Source organism: Canis lupus, chromosome 29 (genome assembly GCF_011100685.1).
Source record: "Canis lupus familiaris isolate Mischka breed German Shepherd chromosome 29, alternate assembly UU_Cfam_GSD_1.0, whole genome shotgun sequence".
Taxonomy (NCBI): domain Eukaryota; kingdom Metazoa; phylum Chordata; class Mammalia; order Carnivora; family Canidae; genus Canis; species Canis lupus.
In genome coordinates this window covers 22,370,776-22,398,035 of record NC_049250.1, presented here as the reverse complement: position 1 = coordinate 22,398,035, position 27,260 = coordinate 22,370,776, and the positions used below count along the sequence as shown (strand labels likewise).

Here is a 27,260-nt window from a genome sequence, read left to right as displayed (position 1 = left end):
TGTAAGTTAATTCTTTAAATTTAATCAGTCCTTTATAAAACTTCCCAATTAATTAGTAAAAGATGGCTTATTTGAATAGCCTTAAACATTGGTCGCTATTTAAACAAGACATTCTAAAAAAAAAAAAAAAACAAAAAAGCAATCACATAATAGTTTATAGTAATTTACAAGTGGATGGTATACATTTAGATACAGAGGTAGAAGTCCACTTTAACAACATTTCACTAATACACATTTACCAAATTCAAGGCACAAAATAGTTTGCTTTACAAAAAAATACTGTAAAAATGTCAATTGCTGTTCTACAATGTGAATAAAACTTTCAAAAGAATCTTTACACCCTTCCATACGTACTCCACAGAATATGATTTTTCCCCCTCACTAATCATAGTTGGCACAAAAACGGGGACTTTTTTTTTTAATGCAGAAGTTCCCATTTTTAGAAACTGTTTCTTCGCAGAGCTGCTATGTATTCTAGGTAAAAGTCCATTCAAAGAAATGAAACACAGCAACTTCCTGAGGAAAGGGCACTTTCTGTATGCAGCAAAATTCACAGGTAGAAAATGTGTGACCTTTGTGGATAACTAGGTCTCTAGAGGAATAGATCCTTAAGGAAAGATTTCAGAGATAAAAATTTGCCTAACATTTTAGTCATTAGGACTTTAAGAAAGAGACCTGATCACCTTTACTATAACAATCAAACATCATTTACTTCAAACTGATGGGAGATTTCAAAATTCCTTTTTAAAAGAGCTGTACACAAACACCACGAAAAGCCACACAGGCTTTGCAAAACTGAAACTTAGAAAACATGAGAAAATATAGCACTATCAGTCCTTGAAGTTGCAAGGGTGTCAGTTGGCTAGAGTTTAATTACAAGAATTCATAAACTCTATGGAGATTTAAAAAAAAAAGCAAAACAAAACCACACAGGTGAAACACACTGTCGTTATCATCTCTAGACTTTCTGCTCATTAAGAAAAATAATGGTAGCCTGGAGATGTCACACAGTGCTTGTCTAACAGATTTGACTGGTTTTGGGGTTCTGCCTAAAAGGACCCTGTTGGCAACAACATGACTCACATTTGCTGATCACATTTTCCAAGTATTCTAATCGGTTAATTTGCACTTTATTATTATTATTATTTTTTAAAAAGTTGATTTAAAAAAAAAAGTCAACAAGGGTTCAGAATCCAGAGAATGTCAGTAATGCTGATGTGGATTGGACTATAATGCCTTGATCGTCTTCTGGTAGAAATGATATTCCATATAAAGAAGATTTTTAGATGCCATTTTTTCGCTTCATTATTGTTTGTGGCTTGTTTTCTTTGAGCAATAAACGGGTACATACACTTGTCTGCTCCTAGGAACCGATACATGCACACAACTGCTTCAAAAGGGAGGATGCTGGAAAAAAGAAAGGTGGCTGTGAGCAGGTGTGCTAGGTTACGGGGCAGCCACGGGGAGACCCAACCCAGGAGGGAACCTGCAGAGTTACCTCTTCATGAAAGTCACGATGTACATGAGGCGGGGGGTGCAGATCATGGGCTGATCGGTGAGGATGGCCTTCATGGCCTGCTTCACACAGTAATCAGGCTTCAGAGGAGGCAGAAAAGGCTCAATTTCTTTCCTGAAGGTTATATATTCAAAAAATGAAATTAAGAATTAGCACAAAGTAGGGAAGATTAGAAATATACATCCAAACATGAACAGGGAGGTTATCTAAGTGACAGGACCTTAGGTCTACTTTGTTTTCTGCACTGTGTTTTTTTGTATTTTCCAAATTTTCCTACCATGAATACATTTTATATGCATAGTGTAGAAAATGTGTTAAAAAAAAAAGGCAAAATCGGTCCACTTTTCTGTAAAGTGAGACAATGTTTTTAAAAATGCTCTAAAATGTATTTCATATTTTTTTCTAGTTTTTTTCAATAGAACAAGAAGAGGGTATTTGGCATAACAAACATTATGCCCAAACACGGTGCCAAACTTTGAGTGCTAAGTGTTGTTAAAATGATGGTGTGTAACACTGGCATAACTTTTCTGAGTGAAATAAGTGAGCTATATGCTTTCCTGAATGCCCAAAGAGGGAAAACCAAGGTATTTTCTCTCGAGGGTCTCTGAAATGAAGTGCATACAGACATTCAACCTTCAGCTGAATTCATTACATGACACGTTGAAATAATCTAATAGTATAATTTATTCCTTTCACTTTTCATTGTCCCACCACAGCTTTGGACATTTGCCATGATGCTAAATAGGAAACAGCTAAATAGGAAACAGGGCTGCTTAGACCCTAGGCAATTGGTTCCTAAGTATATGAGATGAAGAAACAAACCAACACACACAGGCACACAGACACACACACAGCGCACCGGGATGCTGGGAAAAAGGGAGAACTCCAGTCTGTTCCCAGTCCAGACTTGAAGTCAGCCGGAGATGCAAAGGAGTCCAATGGAGCTCCACCTACTTCACAGCTTGGCCAGGTTCAGGATGTGTTAAGAACAGCCTGACCAACGGGGAACTGGTTCGGTTATCTTCCTTTGCCTTTCAAATTCATCCAAGCAAAGATCTCAAAATAAGCATGTCTTCACAAGTTTCCTTTTAATGATTCATGGTTTTGTTTACTCTGCTTAGTTCAAGTCAGACGTGACCTGACATTTATATTCCCATATGCCTCCTTTCAAGGTATGGGAGTGTTTTATTTCATTTTTAGCAAATCTAAATAGTTCTTCTCATTCTGTCACAGTGAATCTACCTACATATACTCTCTGCGAAAAGAAAGCTCCCAAATCTGGAGGGTAAATTTCTAAGGTCTTTTTGAAGAAAGGCTTACTCTTTTGTGACAGTGACATTGTTTCTTATTACAAATCAAAGTCGCATTCATTTACCAGCACTAATACTAAAGAAACAAAATAATTCCTAAGGAAGTTGCTTCTCAGGAAAATCCTGGATATTTATGTTTCCCCCTTGAAGGTGCAGAGAGGCCAATTCCTATCTGATGCTTCCAGACTGACTTCCTCACATTAGTATCAGTGTGGTAGCTGACCCTTCGTCATTAATCTTTACTCACTTGAATTCTACAAACCTTGACCAGTGAGAGGACAGGCTTAAGTGTCAAATGATAAAATGCAAGACTCAATTCTACACATTCTCCCAATGCAGAAAGATGATTTCTAAAACAGCTTTTTATCAGTAACAAGACAGGTTCTTACTGACCTGATTCGGCAGCCTCGGAACATGCCCGTGTCTACAAGGTAAGGGCAAACCAATGTTGTTTTAATTCCATCCTTTTCAGCAGCCTTTAGCTCATGGCTCAGGGATTCATGAAAACCCACCACTCCAAACTTACTGGCACAATAATCCTGAATTAGAGGGAGAGAGAACAGAAACACTAAGTATGTGCACAGGTTCCCTCACCAAACCCAGGCTTCCCTGATCCTATTACTTTGGTTACATGTTTGATATAGGGGGTTACAGGTGACTAAGCAAGGAAAAGGCAAGCATTTTCAAAGACAGGTATCTGATGTGGTTCAGTGCAGAAATAATATTTTCAAAGCAACACCAGAAACAGACGAACACTTTTTGCCACATTGACCAAGTATCGTATTACTTTGGGGAAGTTACCACAAAGGATTCTATAAAAGCTAGCTAACAAGCTGGAGCTAAAAATGGAGAGAGGTTCACTTTGAAGTGTCTGGAAAATTCACAAACAGTCTCTTGTTCAGTAAAAGGAGAATGAAAATCCAGGTTGTTTAATTAACACTAGGAGAGCAAAGGCAAATCTAGCTTAGGTTATAAATTGTTATGATCTGATTTTCTCTTTAGGGTAAAGTGAAAATGGAAATAAGTATACCTTGTTAACTTAAGCCAGACCTTAACTGAAGAACACATGGTACAGAAAGTTCTTATCCTTTACCTCACTTTAAATGTAGGCATGGAAATGTAGAACGTGGAAGCCATCTATTCTGTGTCCCTTTACATATTTGCATGGGGTGAGGTTTCCAGTTTTATGCTATACGTACCCATGGGACAAACAGCACAGAATAATATGCATACACACGCTTTATTATCTGAATATGGTGAAGAATTGATTAAGCCCAGTTCTACAACCTTAACTACGCAAAACACCTCACATTCGCCGTAACCATCTCCTCTGATGAGCTGATAGAAGATAGGTCACTTTTGGCAAGTTGACCAAAACAGAACGGCAACCTTTGGCCTCCTGTATCTGTTTCCTGTGGTAATGCCACTGCCCTCCACAGTTTCATTCTTGACCCTGTGCCCACCTACTTTTCCTGCTGCTGTGGCTTTGTCAAACTAGTGTAAGTGATTTTATGACAGCAGATATTAGAGTTGCAATTCAACATCTGGCCCTGGGTTACTGTAGGAAATTCCACAAACAGTACACAGGCAGAGTAGAGTGCTTTCATGAATGTATGGACAGCAGGTATTCTTTGTAGGATTTTTGGTATACTCGTCACGAGATAAACCGACTGAATGAAGGAAATGCTTTATATCTGACAAACCTCAACTCCAGCAGTACTGAACAATCCCAAGGAACTTGCAACTGTCACAATATGACCATGATTAATCTCCAGCATGGTGGGAAGGAAAGCCTTAGTGGTCTGAAAGAAAAGAGTCAAGCTTTAGAACTGACATTGTGAGTTTCATTTAAAAGCAATCCTACGTAATGTTTTACCCACCCAATGAGTTTTACCCATATAACGTTATATTTTCCAATTTGTCTAAAGATCTTATACGTTTACTAAAAGAGAAGATCCTTTAAGTGTCTGGTTAACATAACACCGTATCATTGGTATGGCAGGCCTATTAGAAGCCGTGACCAACGAGACTGTAACACAAGAGCTTTTGGGGACAATCTCCAGAGATGAAAAGAAAGCCATTAGTCGAAGGCTCTCTATCACCTTTCAAGTGGTAGTTATCTGCTAATCTAAACTACTCCCAGGTCAGAGATCTTTTTATGTTCATGACACTTTAACACAGCTATCTCACGGTCTGTGAGGGACCCTCCAGTTTACCCATGAATAAGTGCCCTGGATTAATGTTTACCTTATGGCTATGTCTAAGCTGTAATAGGCCTATGAATGAATAAGGAGATATTCGAGAATCGTCTTCTAGCATCCAAAGCTTTACCAAAGTGTATTAATAGGAAGTAAACTATTTCAGGATGTAAAAATGCAGGATGAAAGTACAGGATCATTTTAATGAGAAATGTGTCATATGCTAAACGACAATAGCTCACAGCATTTGGAATGACCAAACTCCCCTGTGGGGCTCACAGGGCACTGACTTTCCCAGAGAGGCAGGTGACTGGCCACTCACTGTAGCTGGGCATGCAGCATAAGTTCCTGGGCAATAGACCCAGGCACTGATTTCTTATTCACTAAACTCTTTTTTTCCCTCCTCTGGCTCTTTTGCCTTCAAGACACAAGGCTGTATTAAAAAAAAAAAAAAAAAAATTACTTCAAATTGCTTAAGATGATCTATTAACTACTCTACCAGGCTCCCAACAGTTTTATAACCTGCTTCTTAAAAGAAAGCAGCAAAGAGCAATCTGTCTACTGTTGAGTTATATCCCATTGCCAACACAACTTCCCCATGATTTATGAAGTTAAAAAAAAAAAAAAAAAAAACCAAACAGTACACAGTGGACTCAAAGAAGAGGTGCATGCCCTTCTCTGAGGATTTCCTGGCTAAGGGATCACTGAATTTCTGCATAAGTATCTAATGTGTTACAATAACTTTTGCATGTACAAGATCAAAACCAGTCATCCCATTTATTTTGATGTTTCTCCATATGTTCCAATCTCTGATACACACAGTTGCCAGATGAGTGCCTGTGAAGTGTCCCAAAGTCTTCCCCAGTCTGGTTCCTGATCATCTTGCAACCCTAACCACCCCCCCCGACTCATTCCCCATTTGTCTGGCCCCCTCATTATTGTTACCCGGGGCACACTTATTTTCACCCGTGAACTTTTCTCTTCTCTGACAATCTATTCCCCATGCCCTCCTACATAATTCAAAGTAAAATAATCACATGTTTACAAAGCTTCTCATGCTTTTCAACATGCTTATGTCACAGGAGCTTCCAAATTCTCTGCTGAAGGTCTTGAGCATTTATATATAATTCTACACCACTTTGACTTTGTTCATATTTCTTTAAGACATGTAGATGGTCAGTCCCATTCACTGTCACATAGAATTACAGGTTTTGTGATATTTTGGCTTTGACTGTTTTATATTTATTTGTCTGGCTGCCTTACACTAAGCTGGGAAATACTGATTATCCTTTCAAAGATTCTGGGAGAACTACTACCCTGTCATAGGAACTGTGGAGGAGAGAATATGAACAACGTTCCTTGTGAACTTCAGAGACCTGGCTTACTGCTGGATGGAAGAGAGACACATGCTTCAGCTAAACTGCACTTCTTTGCAGTAGTAGGTCAGAATGGTTAGGGTCGTTGGATTGTAATCATTATTTTGGTGTACTTGATAGCCAAAAAAGGCAAGACCTGGTACGTCAGGTCATTATACATTGAATGTTAGGCAAAAACAGCTTATATATGGCTATTTTATCAGAATTGCAATAAAGTAACATCATAAAGAGGCATATATATTCCAATCTAAATAAGATTTTTAAAGTAACTGCTTATGATTAATTGTTCCCAGATTAGCTGAAAAAGTATAAAATGTATTCTTGATGCTATTCAGAGATCATTTTTAAGTATTGAAAGTTTGCCTCGTCCTAGAAGACACGGATAGATTTAGTACAAAGGATCCTACTGTTAAGTTCTTAAGTAGGGAGTCTCCATATTAAACTCCAAGAAATTACACACAGTATAGAAAACCATTAAGAATTTGCAGCTTAATTACCTGGCGAATCTGAATCCCTGACACTGTTCACACTGCCAGTGACCACTCACTCTAGCTGGCGGCTGGCCCTGACTAGCTAGAAGCGCGGACACCAAGCAGGTTAGCTCTAATGACTTCCCCGGACTTGTGTGTGATGTTGTTGCCTGCAGGTGTTAAATGACTAATCCAGATCCCCAGCAGCACATAAAGGTAGGCGATAGAAGATTAACAAGTTCCTAACTGTTTTTTAAGTTTAATCTGTTGCATGGTTCTGAAACTGATTAAGGGCCCCTCCCCTCTTCCTGAAATTAGTCTGGTGGTATTATTCTTTCAGTGATTATTTCTTGAACATCTATCATATGCAGGTACTGTTTTATGATCTGGCCAAGCAATGATGGCTAAAATGGGAGCTGGTTCTGTGCCTGTCTCTGAGCAGAATTTATACTTACCTGCACTTAATTGTGCTAACTCAGTATATCAAGTATAACAGTTCTAGTTTATCCACAGGGTACTCATGGCTGTGTATTCTAAAAAAATGTGACTGGGACCTGCTTTCCTCACCCCCTGCCCTCCCGCCAAGGAGTATGAAGGGACATTTAAGCTATTGGTTTTGTATTTAAAGGAAAAAAGAAAAAAGAGATAGAGAAACAAAAGAACCCAAATATGGCTAAGTGACTAAAATCTTTTCCAATTGTGGGTTGTAAACATTTTTCAGAGAAATATGCTTCATTTTGAGTGACTAGTAAAGGGTGACACGGATCTGTTTTAATATAAATTTTCTTTAGAGGGAGAGTTAAAAAAAAAAAAAAAGGTAGTGGCAGGTCAATGTCCAGTTTAAAATACGTGATTTCTTTGCCCAATCAGGGACATACACTGAACATACACTGGCTTTCTGGATAAACAAGATTCAATGCATCACTGCATTTTCAACATCCTGATACAAAGGCCTCTCTATTCGTTATTTAGGAAGCGCACCGATCATAGGTCTAATACTATAATTATGACGGCTACTATCTATGTTGAGCACAACAAAAAATGTTCAGGAAACTGGGAGGTGAAAAGAAACTATCCACAGCCAGGGTCATCCTGGGAACCCAGATTCGCTGTCTTCCAAAGCGGGGGTCAAACACTCAGCTCCTACTGTGTGCCGGGCAAAGGCGAGCCTGGGAGAGGAGCATTCCCATCAAGACCATTCAGGTTTCTTTGTAAACTTGGGTTTTCAGGGTTCACACTGGAGCCTGATCCACGTGACTGAGCACGAAGGCTGTTAATCATTTCCTTTGCTGCCTGAATGGAGGCGACCAATTACTGCTCGTGCCTTATTTCCACAGCCTGAGTCCTGCTTTATGTCTGGGGCACATTACCAAATAAACTTTGATCAACACTAATTCTATCCCTTACTTTACAAGAAAAATGCTATAAATGGGCAGCTAGAAAGCATCACATTTTCAGAAAATTTCCCAAGTAACCTGACTAGTTTTCTTTTCTAATTACTCTTGCCCTCAACAGTCTGGTAGATGACATCTGAGATAGTACAGCATATTCCGTCCTTGACACAGTTTGACAGCACAAAGAAATCTGGCACTTTGCAATGAATTATTAATGTGCACAAATATTGTAGCATGTATGAGATGGGGACCAGCAAAAGGTGAAGTGCCAGTTGCCATGACACCAGTCAGTTCAAGCTGAGGTTTGTGATCTTTAACTTTGTCTCAAAGAGTCATTAAAAGAACATCAAGGGCAAATCTAAGAGCACACCCAAACGGCTTAAGTATAAATTCACGCGTGTGCTGCCATCGGTGAATCTGAGAGGGGTAACTCAGATAACGCACTGAACACCTGGACTGCTGCGCTGTCTCCACTCTCGGGATGGATTACTCGGATCACGAGTTACGGCCTCGTACAAGGATCTCGAACACACAGAGGTAGTGGTGCCAGTGGTGGCTGGCCAAGGTTAGCGAGATGCTTAACCTGAGCCAGAGAACTGCACTCCATCGCTATGTTCTTTTGTTCAAATGTCTATGAACAGAGGAGGCCTTGTAGTCCTTCATCAGGAAAAATGGTGGGCTCTTGATCTAGGGGGTCTCACAGTCAGCAACCAATATGCACTCACTGGTATGGTCAGTGGGAGAATTTATAACTAGGAACGGACCTAGGAAACTTTATCTGCAAAAAGAGAGAGAACTCTTAAAAATGAACTCTGGCTAAAAAGCGTGGAGATAGACTTTTGTATACCCATGAGTAATTTTATCACGAGGCTCGGATATGATCATCTGCCCCCAGCTGACAGGGCTGTCATGTGACCAAAAAAAGAAAGAAAGAAAGAAAAGAAAGAAAAGAAAGAAAAGAAAGAAAGAAAGAAAGAAAGAAAGAAAGAAAGAAAGAAAGAAAGAAAGAAAAAAGGAAGGAGGGGAGGGGAAGGACAGTGAAATGGACCCTGACATTCTTATGAAACATACTTAAGTCTAATGTCGCTATAGCTCCTCAGGGTTCCTCTTCAAAGCACTGGGCACTTTGAAAGATAACTGTAAAGGTCATATTTATAATATAAACAAGAATTTCTTGAACAGAAGGGTGACTGGACATAGACATGACATGTTCTATCTCGAGAAATCTTTGGAAGTTAGGTTTACGCCAAATTAACTTCCAACAGTTCTAACCCTCCAGATCATTCCCTGTGCTCTTAATGACACACTGCGACGCACGGCCTGCAGCTGCACTGTCACGACAAATTAGCCTAAAGTTAAACAAAAGAGAATGTGAAGAAATGTGGTATCTGGCAAAGTCTGGCTTTTGGAATTTTTGAGACTGATGACATTTTAAAGGTGGAGGTAAAACACCCAGAATGTGTTCTCTGTATTTATAAACGATTCCAGGTTAATGAACACCATGGAAAAAGCAAAATTAACTTCTCATAGTAGGAAAAGGCCTCATACTGTATTTTTGTGTGTCTGCCTTAACTATCTATTATCGTCAATCCCAGAAAAGGCACCTTTTAAAAAGAATCATTTTAAGGTGTTTATCTCTTGAACACCCAAGAAACAGGAGACTTTTGTTTCTAGAGGAGCATAAGTCACATTATGATGGGAAAAGGATTAACACTATCAGCACATGTATATAATAGTTTTCTGATGTATATGTAAGGATTTTCAAAATCTCCAAACAACAGTATATAAACAATTTGGAAAAAAAAAGAAAAAAAAAAAAGAAAGACAATCAAGACTCCACTAAACAAAGACACCCTTATTGTACCCTTCCAAAGTGGTTCAACAATTCTGCTTGGTGTTTTGCTGCTTCTGGCTCTGTTGCTACTGGAGTAACTTATCTTTATCAGAATCACAAAGGAACATACTGCTTATTTACAAGGCTAAAATGACATCTGGTGGCACTCTCCTCTGAATACTGTCACTGCTCCTGGAAAACTGTGATTCAGTAATACAAACTATTGGAGGCGCTGTGAATATAGAGTGAACGGTGTTAAAAAGGTGAATAGCATAAATCATTAGCATGTCTAAGATGGAAAAATGGTGACATACCCCTAGGCTAATCTCGGAAAGGCACATATGGCTGAATAAATACTCTTAAATCTGTAGATTTAAAGCTTATCTGCTTAGTAAATATACTGACCACCAAACTAAGGAATTTCACTTTGACCATAGAACAAGATAGTTGAAAATTTTCATTACAAAATTAACTTTAATTGGGAAGTAAAAACTAAATTTATACTTGCTAGTAATACGTTGACTTTAAATATTTTAGTCGCATTTGACAGCACAAATTCTGAAATTCATGTAACTGAATGAAGGCATTTTTTCTTTCTTTCCTAGTTGATGTTTGTAGAGACAGAAAAGTCTCCTGACAAATTGTGCAACAGAACTCCAAGATAGTGAAGCTTGCAACTATTCTCTCAGACTTAATAAAATCTCTTATCAGATTGACACAAAATGTTCTGTCTTTAGCCACAGAGGAGAGACTAGAGTATGTCATAACTATTGAATTCGTATCAACGTTCCATCTACTATCCTTTTATTATTTTGAGGCTACAGGGATTAGTTTAACATTTGAAGACATCAGCAGTTAATGCTTAACACACATGCACTAGTACACTCCTACAGTTGCCCTGCAACCAAGAAGCTAATAAAAGAACCAGGCTTTGCAAATGAACACCTAGATGATGACACCATTAGTTATTCAGCAAAAATAAATGCTTCATTAACTTGCCTTCCCACTGCTAAAGCATGGGATGAATCTAGCCCAACACAGCAACTCAGACAATCGACATTCTCTTGAATTTTGGGGTTTGCTATGCAGAAATACTGGAAAGGAGGTAACTTAAAACTCAATCTGTCAGGCAAATACACTCGTCTTTGGAGTCCAAAAACCCCATGGTCCCAGGCGCCTACTGACTAACCATGCTAGTTACTTCTGACCTCATTGAATCTTGATCTTAACTCATCTGTGAGACAAGAAGAGGAGTTTCTCCAAAGTTTCTTTGTTTAAAAATGTTGTGACAACTTGTGTCCAATAATTATTTCTTCGATTCCTACTACGCATTGGAAATACAAGTTGTAACACTGAGGTGTACCTTGCGTAAGACTCTCATAAATGACTCAGCAAGGTATCAGCTCCATTAGTGCAGAGACCAGCATCTGGTGAGCAGTAAAGATCTGTTCATTAAACATTTATATGATGTCATGACTGTGCCTTTTAAAATAATGTAACTTGAATTCCTGCCTCTTACATATTAATGAAATTACACATTATCTGCAAAATATCATTTTTCTGTGTTTTTGTTGAGTTCATGGAGGTTCAGGATGTTAAAGGAAACTAAATGCTGAACAGTTTCTGAAGTGCTGTTCTCCTGGACCCTCCCTGCTGGCTGAGTCCTAGATGATCAAAGGAGTGCCCCTTTCCCCATTTAATAACGCCTTATAAAATAATGAAAATAACCCACAAAATTGCAGCCAAATAGTCTGCTAAACAACACCTTGTCATTAATCCTTTGCTTTGCCCCAAACTCAAATCACATCTCAGAAATTGTAATAAAGACACATCTTCCAAAGGGCAGAGGCTGCAGCTCTATTCTAGTGACTGGTGACCACTTCCATGAGGCATGGACACTGCCCACAAGCTCAGGCACCGCTCAGGTCATCCTGAAGGGACAGGATTCCTTTGTCCCTCTGCCCCCATTCCAATGACATGGCCCAAGAATCTCCTCAAGATCACCTGCCACCATCCTTGTTATTTTGTATGTGTAAATAGTTGAAATTCTTACTTCCTAGTTTGCTTACTGTGGAATCTTTAAAAACAATTATTATCTTTACCTAAATGAAAGATAAATATAATCACAGTTACTCCTGAAATCTTATTTTATTCTTAAATTTGCACTGTAACACCACAGAATTTACTCATTATATAGAAGAGTCCATGAGGTACCTATACTGTGTCAGGCAGTGTTAAAGAGAAAACTTTGCAAACCTCTGAAAGAACATGCACAGTAGCAAATAAAGTTCCATACAGTCCAGTGATGAATTTTTTTCTAAGCTTTAGTTCTTGTAGTGTAAGACATTTTTCTAGGTTCAGAAGGCAATCCTGGGCTTTAAAAAAAAAAAAATCACAACTTAAATTTAGGTTCAATAGTCCATTTGTTTTAGTTTATATGTCAATAACTTTGAACTACCACTCCACTATTAAATTGAGAAATATCTTCAAGGATAATAATTGCTGATCCAGCAACTAGTTTGGTATATTCTAGCTTCCTCATGGAAGAACAGTACTGAAGTAGAATAGAAGACAGCCCTAATCTTAATCACAATTCTGACTAAACCACCTAAAACATTACTAAGTTATGAAAACTAAAAGGGAAGACTTCCCCTTAGGTATCACAAGTGTATGAGACACCATGCCCTCCATCATCTAATGCCCTCCCTTATCCAATACTGGAAGCCAACTTGGAGGAAGTGGGGTACACACAACAGACAAGTTTGTAACAGGAAGAATGTAGTTCTTCATGGTAGGGTCCTCACTTTGTTTCATGATGCTTATGGCCTTGGAAACTCCACCCTGGGCACAGAGACCAAAGGGGAATAGTGAGCAAGATAGCACCTGCACTCTTCCTTTTAGATACCGGACCGGAATCCAAATTAAAAAAAATTATAATAATAAACCTAGACTAGGATTGGAACAGAGTGTGTGGTCTGGCATTTTTCTTGTCTATGAGATTCCAAAAGGGCTGATTAGCTCAGGAAAGAAAAACAGAAAGGCAGCAGAGGAGAATATTGAGAGAGTGGAAAGGAAAATGCATATTCAAGACCAATTCCTCTTCAAACTTTGATGTGCCAAAGAATCACCTGGGATCTGAATCAAATACAGATCGTGATCTAGTGGGTCTGGGAGAGGGTCTAAGAGTCTGCTTTTTCTAACGTGTAGCTTGCCAAGGTGATGCTGTTGCTGCCTTGGCCCTGGACCACAGGCTGAGCACAAGGTTCTGGGGTGAGCCTCAAGTGGCTTCAGATTCATTTCTCCTAGAAACTCAGCAAAACTGGAAGATTAATTTCATTACCTTCTGTCCTACCCGTGTTCTCCGAACCAGGATGTTAGGGGTTGGGAAGCCCCACTCTCCACACCCTTCCTCCAACAACGTTTATAAGGGCTGGTTTGAGCCAATGTTCCAGCTCTCCTGGAGTCTTCTATCGACAACTACGAGAGTTTACTGATTCTCTGTATATTTGCCTTGGATTCATTTTTAGCACTAGCAAGCCCCTATATGCTGTGGTTTGAATGTTTGTGTCCCCCAAATTCACGATGAAATCTAACGCTCCCTGTGATAGTGTTAAGAGGCTTCAAAGTCCTCTCCCCACATCCACAGAGGCTTCGAAGGCTCAGCTTTCAGGACAAGGACTTTAGGCCCTTTCAGCCTCAGTCTTTACCTGCTCCGTTTTTCACCGTTTTGAAGCTTTCATGTTTTGGTAAGCCCGTGAGAAAACCATACCCAGGAAAAAATTAGCCCTTTACAAATCAGATGCTTGGGCCATAAGTTTGGACACTATCGATGGGGCAAAACTCCATTATTTTGAAAAATCCATGATTAGCATTTCCAAAGGCAAAGCTTATGGATTTATCTGGAATTCTAATCCCATAAGATCATTATGTAACAGAATAAAGGTTTTACAGTTTCCAGGAGATAAGCTTTCAAAACAACAACAGAAAAATAAAAAACTAAAACCACCCTGTTTTGGTACCATTTTGGTACCAAGTATTTCTAGAACTCTGTGCAGCCAAGGCTTGCTGAAGTGCCCAGGTTATTCGCTACCTTTTTTGTGTCCAGCTTGTCAACGTTGACATATGAACAAGGAAAACAAGGAGGCTATGTGACCAAGGATATTGTACAGTCTTGTCCATGAAGTAACCATCTCAGATGTGAACCATGGAAAGTTACAAAAAAACCATGGAAAAGCACAAGAATTGGCCGTTAGTAATAAAATTTTAATGTGGTATTGGGTCTTTAGAATTTTACATTCTTGTCTAGCTTATGGTGCAAACTTTCTGGGGATATTAGGCTAGGGTTGGTTAGTCATTGCTAAATGATCTATGCTAGTAAAAAAAAAAAAAATCAACATTTGATGGTGGATTCTTTCATTATACCAAAAGGCAAAAGCATAAGTGACTCATAGGAAAATCTAGTAGGAGCTTTGAACATGTAGCCCAGGTGAGTATTTGTGAAGGTTCTAAAGTAAAGTCCTAGGATGAGGGTCTGGGTCCTAGCTTCTTCTTTCCCCAGGGGTGACCTTAGGCAATTCCTATAACCTCTCTGGTTTGTTTCCTCATCCATAAAAATGGGGATAATGGCTCTACTTAATTCAGAGTTGCTTTGAGGCTCAAATGAGAGAAGAGTGTTTATGAAAGGGTCTGTAAAATTTAAGTGCTATATAAAAGTACGGTAAATGCACTCCAGGCTCATTAAGCATGTATTTATAGGCTCTTTTGGTTATAAGTGCTATCTATTTTTGGTTATGTTGTTTCTTCAAGTTCCTGCAATTCCTGGTTCTTCCTTTGTATGGCTCCCAGGCCTCCCTGCCCTCCAGGCATCTCCAGACCACGCTTCCGGCAGAAACCCAGTTCCTGACCACCAGAAGAAGCCTCAAAACCATACTGCTGAGCAGCTGCTTTGACTGCCCTACCCCTTTCATCCAGAATCCCTGAAGATGCTGGGAAACAATGCTTTCCAGTAACACTTCTCTAATCTTTCCTTTACTCCTCTTTTACTAGGAGCAGAAAAACAACAGTTTTAAAATATAAATTATAATGCTCAACAGAGAAGACCCCAGCAGACATAAAAACTAAAAGGTAGTACAGAACTACTTTAAGGTAATTATACTCCATGTTTCTTTTTTCGAAGAGACTGTAGAACTATCCCACTTCTCAAATCCTTGAGAAATCAGTAGGGGGCAGTATGTTAAGTGCAATTTGCAGGTGGGAAAATTCAGGCTCTGAATTTTAAGTTTCTCTTGTCCTCAAAATACCCATGTGCTTACATAAGTTGCACCACAAATATTTTCCCAGTTACACTGATTTGGGAAGTGTTATTTTGAGACCCATTGTTTAGAATAACACTAAGAAGCCGAACCTTGTTAATATTTAAAAATTTCAGTACTAAGCTATTTGAAAGAAAGGCAAGAAATTCACATTTTATGCAAGCAGCAAATGAGAAACACCATGGTTTCCCCAAACCAAAAACAACACAAAACCAAAGAATCAACAAAAATAAAACCCCACACAATGACAACACAAAAAACAACCTTCACAATGTTAACACGGCTGCCATCTTTCACACATAACTTTGTGTGATCTTTCAAAGTTTCACAGACCAAGCAATGTTTTGTTTCCAAATGTGAATTCATTGTAAGTGGCTTGTCAGTTGGGCTAATTTGACAGCACTCAAGGTTGCAGCAGTAATTGCCCTCACTTGTTAAATATTCTAGCAGCATTTGCTGCAGTGTTGAAAGTTTTATGATCATTATGAGAGGATATTCAATTTTTTTCCCCGTGGTTCACTTAATTTTAGTTTCAGAGCATTTAGGAAAATGGTCCCTGACAGGTGTGAACTTGAGTTTTAAGAGAATTGACAAATAAAGTAAAAAGAAAAAGGAATTCAAGAATGGGCCATGCTGGGTAAGATCAAGTAAAAGATGTTAGCATTCCTTGTGTTGAAAGGCATACCCTCCAGTGCTAGGATGGCATAGGCCTGCATACCCTGGCGGATGGGGACTGGCTGGCCGGCCAAATGTGTCAGGGTAATCGTGATTAAATCCTAAGGCCATGCTCTGACAACTTTTACCCTGCACAACGGTATCTTAACAGTGTTAGGTCACAATATGGGCAGGTTCTCTAAGGCTGCCCTACCTAATAATACAAGGACTGGCTGTGGGCTCTACTTGTCCACTATCTATTTTCAAAGAAAGAATTACAAGATTCTATCCTCTAAGTTATTTTCCCATTATGCTTTCAAGAGGTCGCAGCCTACATGCAGTTTTTTTTTAGGTCATTTAATAGAAACTGTAAGAAAGGTTTAGTTCTGTGAAGAGCTAACTCCTATAGTAACTTGTGAGGTTTAAAAAAAAAAAATTCACTAATTAAACCAAGACTGATGAATACATTTAAATCAGATCCCTAGAGTTACAGGCTCAAAACATTGGATTTAACTCATTCAGTTGATACAAGGAATAGCTCCCTATTTCTTAAGGACTACCAGAGTTTGTCATACTTCAAAGGTTAGCTACAAAAGGCCCTTTATCTTGGGAAAATTACTGCGTGTGTGTGCAGAAGGAAATAAGATACAAATCCACCCTGCCAGGACACCCCCTAGTGGAAATTCAGCATAGTACAGTTTGGGGTTCCAAGAATATCCTGGGTATTTAGGACTTACACAGAGGCTCAAACGGGCTTTCTTTTCAGTCTGTTGGCTGTAACTGCACCACAGTCACGAGTCTCATTATTCATGGAGCATTCCAAAACAAGCAAACAAACATGCCATCTACACATCTATCCATACAGGCAGGTATGTGGATTAAACGGAGACAAATTAGCTACTTATCACAATTGAATGAAGCTTAATTTTAGTTTCTGGAAGAAATAGAAAGTTTAGAGGAGTCCACTATTAATATTCCTTAACTGAAGGAACTTAAAAAGGGGAGAAGGGGTGTTCCTATTTTTATTTATTTATTTTTAAAAGATTTTATTTATTTATTCATGAGAGACACACAGAGAGAGAGAGGCAGAGACACAGGCAGAGGGAGAAGCAGGCTCCATGCAGGGGGACTCGATCCCAGGACTCCAGGATCATGGCCTGGGCCGAAGGCAGGTGCTCAACTGCTGAGCCACCCAGGAGTCCCTATTTTTATTTTTTTAATTTAAAGTTTAGGTAGGGAACATCTGAGTTTCCTACTTCAAAAAATTATTCCAAGTCCCAAATGAGATTAAACTTCCTGAATTTTATTCAAACTAACTAAATTTGCCAAGGATCTTAAAAATCTGAAAAATGATTAAGGTAAAAACAAATATAAAGGCAGAGAATAAACTGGGAGAATGTGAGCAGTTAAATATTTGGCCATAGGGCTTGTAGCTCTTCCTTAAGGCCCAGTGACCCAATCCTGCAATGAATGGCTGAGGACCCCACCCGGGCACGCTCCATTCAGCCCTTTTGAAAAAGCTATTCAATCAGTGTTAGCATTAGCACAGGTTAAAGAATGCTTTCGCTTTGACATGTCCTATAGATTAATTTCTACTTGGGCAGATAATGGATGAAGCCCTACATGTAGAAATAACAAGGGAGAAAAGAACAAACACCAACTTTGCTTCCAGGAATCGAGATAAATAGCACATAATCAGATAAGAGTAGGCCATTCCCTGAACTGGGAATTTTAAACTATTCTACAAGGACTGCCCACTTAATCTATAAAGATACTATTAAGTCAACATGAAAATATCCTATTTTTTCTCTCCCAGAAGTAGTGATACATTTTGTCTAAACTATTCCACTTCTTTTGTCTCCCAGGAAGACGGGTCTCAAACGGCAGAACAGCTGGGTGCACAGGGCTCCATCAGGGCACAGTGAGGTGTCTAGCCCAGCGGGAATTTAAGGTTGACCAGCAGATATAATAGGTGATGAGTTTGGAAGGCAGTTGGAAATCAGCTTTAGATGATCTAAGCTGCCATGCTAATGAGCCTGGATTTCATGCTGTGAACAATATGGTCACCTAAAGGTTTGGGGGTTTGGGGGTAGATTCTTGTCAGAATAATCCATAAGCAGACACATAACAAATTCGAGTCTGTTTAAGTCACCCTAGGTTGAAGAGCAAAGGCTAGGAAGAGGGAAAGAAGTTCAGAGACTCTTTCCAAAGTATGGGCAAGAGGTGATGGAAGCACAGGAGAGGGCGCAGCACTGGGAAGGAGGGGATCCAGTTACGTGGTAGCAACAGAACAGTCAGGAGAGGAGGCACGGATGTGGGCAGGATGGAGAATTAAAGATAACTGCGGATGTTCCCAAGCCTGGTATTGGCCATACCAGGGAATTCAAGAAGGGGCAAAAAGGAGTTAGTTCAGTTTTGAGACTTGCTGATTTTAGGGAATAAGTGAACAGTCAAGACAGTTGTGTGAACTTGAGAACGGTCGCAGAAATCAGACGAAGCCACTGAAATAAACAGATTATACCCAGCTAGAGGTACACAGTGAGAAGAGGTGTGAGGATATAGCACTAGTCATTACATCCCTGATGCAGGGAGGCCAAGAGAATTGGGAAGACAGAAGAGAAGTAGAAGGTGGGCTTATCATGGAAACTGAAAACTGGAGCTTCAGGAATGGTTAACAGAATCACATTCTGTAGAAAGAGCAAGCTGCACACTGGATTTGGCAATTAGGGGAGCACTGCTCTTTCTTCATATGATACTGGTTACTTAGCAATATTTTCTTTTTATTTATTTATTTATTTATGATAGTCACAGAGAGAGAGAGAGAGAGAGAGAGAGAGGCAGAGACATAGGCAGAGGGAGAAGCAGGCTCCATGCACTGGGAGCCCGACGTGGGATTCGATCCCGGGTCTCCAGGATCGCGCCCTGGGCCAAAGGCAGGCGCTAAACCGCTGCGCCACCCAGGGATTCCCAGCAATATTTTCTAAACAGCTGAGGTAACTAGACACAGATTCGAACACACATCAAAGATGTTGCAAGGGTTTCTTTAGGATGGTTCCCTGCTCATACCACTTACGTAAAGTAACATTTTATCATACCGTAGTTGATTTTTAGTAGCAATAGAAGCAATTTGGGCCTACCATGTAACATACCAAAGGCGGAAACTTAATGTTCAAGGGGCGTGTGATCTCATTTCATGTTAGGGAACAAGGCTATGAAATGACCTACTAGGGGTACGGTCCCAAGTATCTGAGTAGTTGCTACCTAAGAGATGTTTTTAAATGGGACCTCAAGAATTAGTAAGATAAAGTATGCTTACCTATGTCAATTTACAGTTCAGCTCAAGACTTAAAAAGTCTTTCTAAAGCTCAAACATTTGATTTTTAGGTATATGATATTTATTTAACAACAGAAGCTAGTTCTAGTACAGACTTAAAAACTGGCCACGTACTCCAACTTTTCAGTAGCTATCCCAACATAGGAAAAATATATGGTATAACAATTCTTAATATTATGGTTTGAAGGAGGAAGTACTGGCCAAGTAGTTTTTTATGAATACTTTAGAAATGGTTTTTTAAAAATTCTAAATCTAAGAGGCCTCGAACAAAACTAGGTTTCTCTAACCAGAGAACAATACAGCATTTGAGATTAAAAACCAGTAAATCACATAGGAACTTAAACATTAATGATTAGGGACCATTCATGAGATATTAGGTACTACACAGCACTAATGTCTTTAAGTGCTACATTACTCAGATCTAGCTGGTGGGCTTTTACTTTTCCTGGATGGATTTTAACTAAATAGACTTTAGACATTTGGATATAGATAAATGCCTAATTCAGTAATTAGTATTTTAAAACTGTGAAACCTTTTAAGTTAAGTGGTCTATTAATTAACTACCAATTATCTTGTCTGACTACCATATCAATAGAAGTAAATTACCGACTAGCTATTTGACAGATTTAGCCCTTTACCATGCAAAATTTCTTCAGAACATAAAAGGCCTGGAGTTAAATGCTTTTGCTTCCCCCTTTTGGCTAATCAGGGATCAATTTGCTGCTCACGTATAAAGGCCAAATGCAGCTCTTTGGTCAAAAAGGATCTACAGATAAACTCTGTCTTGTAAAAATGACAAGCTAAAATTCTCCTCTTAAAAACAAAACAAAACAAAACAAGTGAAGCAATATTAATGTTTTGGGGAAAACACGGGCTTGCAATTTCTGTGTGGAGGCCAACTTGCCATGTTTCAAAAGAAACTAGCGAGGTATTTTCAAGTTTTTGTATTGCACAGAGCTACAGAGAGAACACCTAGGTGAATGGTTTCTAGGATTATGCCAACATTAAAGTGCATTGCATTGCATACATTCTCCTTGGTCTTGTGTTAACCCTGAATGTTGCACAAGAGATTATACTGACTAGAACCTATCCCAAGTCTATCACTTCTTGACTGGTGACCAAGAGGAAGCTCCTAGGAGAGCTGCTGGTGATAGAATATTAGAAGACGGAAGTATCATAGCAAACTGGAGGGCTATGTAGAACAATGCCAAGCATGATAAAAACTTTCAATGTGCATGGAAATGACTAATATGAGATTAAGAATCAAGGAAGGAACTGCAGTGGGAATCCTCTCCTTGAGGCCCAGCCATTGGGAGGTATGAATGGTCACCATACATTCAATTTGAGCTTGATTCAAACTGGTTTATAAACACTGGCCTTCTCAATGTCACTAGCCTTGCACCAATGAGCAGAGTTTAATACACCACAGTAAATGTGAGCACGGAGGTGGGGCGGGAGGCATGGAAAAGTTGTGTAGTAAAACAAAAGGAGATACAAACCATTATGAATGTGAACCAGCCCCCATGTTGTGATCTCCTCAATCTTGCACAGCCTACGTTAGTCCACCATAAGGCTTACCTTTTGAAATTTCAGAAGACAGGCTCCTGTGAGCATCCTCTGAGTGGGCTATGTTCTGAATCTTTAAGCAGAAGTCTAGTCTATATTATCAAACATTTATTGAGTGTTCACTGAATCTTAAGAGTGGAGTTCTCTTCCAGGCAGGGAAAAACAAATAGGAAGGCTAGAACAAACTGCCTTCAGACAGCTTGCCATCTATTTTGGAATTTCAGGGCACAGTACATTTAAAAAAAAGAAAAAAAAAAAACTATACCGGAGAACACATGCTACGCCACAAAGGGTGAGAATGAACAGATGCTGCAAGAGATTAATGGCAAGAAGCAAGCTTTAGACAAGCCATTTAACTGCAGCTTCATCAGAAAACAAGAGATGGGGCAAGAGGATCTCTAAGGATAAGTGCAGCTCTAATATGCAAAACTGCCAGAAAAGGGCTGGAGTGGGGAGGGAAGACTGTATTAGGAACTTGTGTTAAGCCTTAAAAGGTACAGGAGTGGTAGAAGAGGGTCTTGAAGGCAGAGGCAGTTGTATAAAGGTTTTGAAGTAGGAGCACTCACAGCTTTTCAGTGGAAGTCCACAGGGTTTTCTGTTTCACTGGATAGGACTTTAAGCTGGGTCGGGATCAACATACCATTTAGTATTTTATGAAAACAGACAGCAACTGCTACTTACAAGTCTGGCGCAAGACTATCTGTTCAAATGACTAAGTGACTCTTTGCTCAGCTGATCTTTTAAAAATGTATGGGGCAACTTTTTCTCTCCACCCAGACACAGTAAAAAGACACACTGGTTATTTTCTTTGGAAGGAAAACTGCACATGCCAATATTTCTTTAGACTGTTGTCACAAACATTTTCGCCTACTAGGACTACGGGAAGGGAAGCTGAATTCAGGTAGCTCTTATATCATTTAACACCCCAAATCACTGTAAAAATTATAAGTCTTCTAAATTTTAGTTGCCAGATCTCAACTTCTTAAAAGGTTTGTAAGTCTCGGCAGGAAGTCAGAAATTCCAACTCTAAAATGAATTTTCTGACTCAATATTGAAAATAAATTCTTCAGTTTAGATGCTTAGGGGAAAAACAGCTGGAGAATTCAGGAGCCTCCCATATTTTAATATGAAGTGACGTCATTACTGCCAAGGCTTCCAAGAACTCCCTAAATTGTGTAGTTAAGCAACATCTCGAAGGAAAGTAAGGACTCTGGGAAGGTGGTATGTTCCTCCTTAGTATGTAGGTTCAATTCCTCAATAATTTTTCTATCGGAGATTTGATTCAATTTTCTCCTCAGGTTAGAGAGGAGTCTAATGTTAAGGTACAGTATATCAATTCGTGTGCATCTTCAAAGCCAAAGCTATGGATTTTCTGGGCTTAATACACTCTCAATTACTTCTCATTTTATAGAATGTCTAGCAAAAGGAGGCTGCTTTCATCTTAAAAGTATTTAACTGCACATTGTATGGGTTTCTTTAAAAGTGTGGTTACATTTGAAATTTTATAATTCAGCAAAATAATCACGCAGAAAAAGTAGGCAAGATGGCTAAACTTTAGAATAGCATGTAGGTAAAGGTTTACAGTTCAGAAACGGAAGACCATCTCAATCAAAGGTTATTGGACAAAAAATAGTCCTGGTGTTGGTGGTTCACAAGTAGCCTACCAATGACTGTATATCTGTTTAAAGATGATGAGTCAACTGAAGTCACCTGGAGTTTCTAAGCAGCTTCATCCTTCTCATTCCACTATGAAAACTACAAGTCCACCTGCAATTCACATACATCTTTTATTTCAAATAGTGGTTGTTTTACTCAGAATCATAAATATGTACGACTCTTGATAAACTATATTGCCAAGTGTATTCGTTTATTCGTTATACCTTTACTCACCTGATGCATCCCCTTGTCACTTGCTACTTGTTCCTATGGACTTTTACTCAGTTCCCCATCCCTACTGCATATAATTCACACACACACACACACACACACCTTTTCTGTCTCACACAAACACCTATGCACACGCCCACGTGCAAAAGCACACTTAAATCCCCCCAAACTGTATTTGGTAATCTCCTTACTCATTTAAAACATCCATAGGAGTTGGCTCACACCACTTGTGTTCATTTCTAGAGCTCTGGAAATGACTTAAGTAAAGCTCGTGTTTTAAAATAAAACATTTAGGTAAGCTTCTTTCAGGATCAGAGAAATGGTTTGATGTTCTAGGAACAATATTTGAATAAGTACTTCTAAAGCCAGATTAAGTTTTTAAGCAGTTGCTAAAAAAATTAATGAGGTTTAATGTGACCTATTTAGAAGAAACAGTTCTTTGTTGTGTTCCATCAGAAGGCTAATCCGCCTATGGAAAATATAGAAAAACAAAAATCCTATCTCCTTGCCCTTTCTTTATTGGCTTTTACCTGTCTACAAAAGTAAAGGGGAATTACTGTGGAAGAAGAAGAGAATAAAGGTCAGCAGTGTACAGTTATGGGGGAGAGCTTCACACCTACCATTATTGAAGTTTAGCTGAAAAATTGGGATTAGTTTGGTGTCCAGAGCAAGAAGGCCCTCCTTCTCACTCATCCTTAGATGCTGTGTAGCTCTGCTGGTTAGAAGCTGACGTGGTTTTAAGTCCCTAGTTCCTCAAGTTTCACAATCTTTCTGCCCCTTGTATAGTGAGTGACTCTATGGTATTATCAGGGTGACTTCTGTTCTCCCGAGAGAGGCATCTTGTAAGCGGAGACAGTTCTGAGATGTACTCTATCAGGATAATGCCACAGACGCCGTGGATGGTCAGCGGATGTTAAGTGACTGCTAGGGTGGCCCGACCACTCCCAGTGGACCACAAATGCTGATCTCAGAATCTTTGGCACTTTCTAAAATGTGGCTGAGCAGTAATTTGGAAGCCTAAACTCTGACTTCAGGAATTCATAAGAACAACCAATGTTTTACAAACTCAACAGAAAGTAAAATAAACAAATCCAGGGTTTTATGCTCCCTCTTGTTATTTTTATGGCAATCTTTCAAACTAGTTCAAAATGTTCAGTCCTTTACCCTCTCCAGAAAGACTACATAGGGGGCGGGGGGAAAGAAGATAATTGTTTGATAGTAACTGGCGTACAGTGTAATTCACCATGGGGAAATAACAAATTAGAAAGAAGCTTTGTGGTAAAACAGTACAGGTGTCTTTCAGGCTGGTACTGAAGTCTGGCTCCTTCCCAGCCTTCTCATTGAGGAGGGCCTAGTAATAAAAACAAGGATGTTTATATTTACCCAGAAGTGTGCGTGGCAATTGACCATCATGGTTCTCTCAATGAGCTCATCAGGACATTCCAGAAGATGATGCCCAGAGACCACGCCGGCATTATTGACCAGGACTGAGACCTCGCCAACCTCCTTGCGGACCCTTTCTGCTGTCAGGTAGACATTCTCCCTCTTTCCCACATCACAGGTGTAGGTAAAAACCTGCAAGTTACAGTGGGGCAGAATTTCTTCCTCACCATTCCCAGCTGTCCTCAGAAGTCCAGGAGAAAGAGAGAGAGAGAGAGAGAAAAAAAAAAAAATGGAACAGAGAAGGGGGTGGGGGTGCAAAACGTGAGTCACATGGCAATCAGTAGGACAAAGATCACACAAAACAAAAATACTACAGTGAGCTTCAAATTTCTAACACCATGAGGCTTGCCAATGACTGAACTTACAGCTGCCTTCCTCCCCCAAAAGTCTTTGGGAATTACAGCAATTTACTGGATAACTTTGCTTAGGGGAAAATCATGTAATTGTGACAAGCCCAATACAAGTCAGACCTCATGGGATCAGCTTCCTGGAGCTAAAGACACCTGGAAAGAACTGATCTCAGTGCAGAGAGTACACCCCCTCTTCCCAAGCACAAACACTACACACTCCTCTTTTAGGAGGAACAGTGGCCAGAACCGGCTTTTACTCTTTTAGTAACTGCACCCTCAAAATGGAAACTCTCCTCAAGGCTCACAAATCAAAACCATAGTTAATCTGAAGTCATCCAAAGCCATGGAATGAAGCTTAAGTTTCTCATGAAAGAATGGAGATCACTGGTTTGTTCTACCTCGAATATCTGAGCTCTCCTGAGAAGCACCTCAGATAAATCAAACTTCCAGGTAAACATGCAATTTTACCACATTAGATCTCAATTTAAAACCCAAAACTTCCTGGTTTTTGAATTTACCTTTCTCTTTTAGGTTGTGGCAGGAGGCACAAAAATGTGTATTTGCTACCCCTCCATACCACTATTGAAGATGAAACATTTTCTGACCTAAAAAGCAGGTGCCATTAATTTTGGTGGGGAAGGAAAAAAAAAAAAAAAAGATCGATATGGGGTCGGGGTGGTGGTGTCCAAGTCAACCTTGCCGGTACAGTTCAATGTTTTCTCCAGAAATGAACATTTTTATCCAAGAGTAAGAGCCATAATCCAATTTCCTAGACCAGTATTTACGGTTGGTTATGGTCTCCGCTCTGACTTAAAAAAAAAAAAAAAAAAAAAAACCCTCAGCAATCAGGTTAGTTAATAAATATACAGTGAGGCAGCTGAGGTTACGAAAAACATGAAATAAATCTCCAATGAGGCTCAAATCTTCCAAGCGCTTTGAAAGACGTAGGATATCATTCAATCAAGCGGAGGGATGTAACTAAAGCACTTAACCTGTCTCTGGTGAAACAATGTAACCATTTCCTCGCGGCTGGAGTCAGCGGCGCGGCCGAGCTCGGCGGCCCGGAGCACAGGGGCACGGAGACGTGGCCCCGCCGCGTCTGAGGACAACTTCCCAGACACTTGCGTCCCCCGTCGCCAAGGCGCGGGGGGCACTGCGTTAGGGCCCCCGGCCCGTGCTCACCAGAGCCCTCTCCGCCCTCCCTGGGTCCTCGGAGGGGCGAGGAAACCCGACGTCCGTCCCCAAGGAGCCGGGACCTCCGTAAAGACCCGGGGTCGGCACACCTTCCCGCTTCTAACGCGGAGGTGACCGTGTTCCTTTCCCGGGGGAGGGGGAGGGGGAGGGGGTGCAGATTCCACTCGCGGAAGACGAGGGGCTGGTTGTCGTCCTCGGGAGCGGGGCTGCGCGGGGCTGCGCGGGGCTGCGGGGCTGCGGGGCGGCGGGGGTCGGGGCCTCCCGGGGACGGCTGCGCGCACCGCCGAGTTACCTTGCAGCGCCGCGGCGTCGGCCGCCTCCAGGTCGCGGTAGATGTGGCGCACCATGCCCGCCGTCTCCTCGTTGCTCTGGGTGTTGATGTCCCAGAGCACCAGCAGCGCCCGGCGCCGCGCGAACTCGAGCGCGAAGAGGCGGCCCAGGCCGCTGCCGGCGCCCGTGATGAGGCACACCTGGCCCGCCACGCTCTTCTCCTTGGGCCGCACCAGCCAGCGCGCCGCCGCCAGCACGAACGCCCAGAGCACTTTGAAAGTCACCACGAAGAACTCGACCACGATGTTCATCGCGACGCCCGGAACCCCGCACGCCCCGAGTCCGGCGTCCGCGTCCGCGCCCGCGCCCGCCGCGCGCAGGGCAGCCCGGCCCCCCGGCCCCCCGGCCGCGTCTGCCGGCGCCGCGGGACCCCGGAGGCTGCGCCCCGCGCCCCGCCTCCGGGCGCCCTCCGGGCTGCAGTGCGCGGGGCCGCTCCCGCCCGGGCTCGGCGCGGTGGCCCCGGGCTGCGCCCGCCGCGGCAGCCGCCCGCCCGTCTGTCCCGCAGCGCCCGGCCGGCCGGTCCCGCTGCGGCGGCGGTGACAGCCGCGACTCAGGCGGCGCGCGCCGCCCTCATGGCCAAGCCGCCGCCGCCGCCGCCGCCGCCGCCGCCGCCCGAGCGTCCCCGGAGCCGGCGCGGCGGCTCCCTCTCACCCTGGGGAGGGGCGCGCAGCGCAGACCGCACGGGCCCGCCGGCCGCCGCGGGAGTTGTCAACTTGACCCAAGTTGCGAAAGGGTGGGAGAGTGGGGTGCGGGGCGGCGGGGGCGCCGCGGAGGGGCGACTCGCCCGGCGCGGCGGGGCGCTGCCCAACGGCTTGCAGCCGCCCCCGCGCTCCCGCGTCCCCTGCCCCGCACTCCCCGCGGCTGTCACTCGGGCACTGGGCTCCGCAGCGCGGCGCCGCCCGCAAGTCGGAGCCCTCCCGGCCGCCTCTGAGCGGGCTCCACGCTCCGCGCTATATAACCCTCGCCCGGGAAGAGCCGGCAGCGGCATCGGCCCTCCCTCCGCTCGGCCCTCCCCGCCCCCGGGCGCACCCCGCCCCCGGCCCAGCCCCCCGCCCGCCGTCCGCCGAACCGCGGCGGGGCAGCCCCTCTCAC

At 41.7% G+C, this 27,260-nt stretch overlaps 1 protein-coding gene across 1 annotated transcript; it reads right to left on the bottom strand.

Moving 5' to 3' along the window:
• RDH10 (retinol dehydrogenase 10) lies at nucleotides 1-26,462 on the bottom strand. Its single transcript, XM_038579530.1, has 6 exons — nucleotides 26,131-26,462; nucleotides 24,235-24,470; nucleotides 4,530-4,628; nucleotides 3,220-3,365; nucleotides 1,499-1,630; nucleotides 1-1,407 (listed from the first exon to the last, which is right to left on the bottom strand). Exons 1-6 carry the CDS (start codon nucleotides 26,417-26,419, stop codon nucleotides 1,176-1,178), a joined length of 1,134 nt encoding a protein of 377 aa, XP_038435458.1. The 5' UTR covers nucleotides 26,420-26,462; the 3' UTR covers nucleotides 1-1,175.
• Nucleotides 26,463-27,260: the final 798 nt, after the last annotated feature.

What these genes read in the sequence shown, in the direction of transcription:
- RDH10 (XM_038579530.1), bottom strand. Translation starts at nt 26,419, where the DNA reads ATGAACATCGTGGTCGAGTTCTTCGTGGTGACTTTCAAAGTGCTCTGG. An exon ending in CGACGCCGCGGCGCTGCAAG is followed by an intron (nt 24,471 to 26,130) that starts GTAACTCGGCGG and finishes TTCTGAGGACAG; the next exon opens with CTGGGAATGGTGAGGAAGAA. An exon ending in ATCGTGACTTTCATGAAGAG is followed by an intron (nt 1,408 to 1,498) that starts GTAACTCTGCAG and finishes TCTTTTTTCCAG; the next exon opens with CATCCTCCCTTTTGAAGCAG.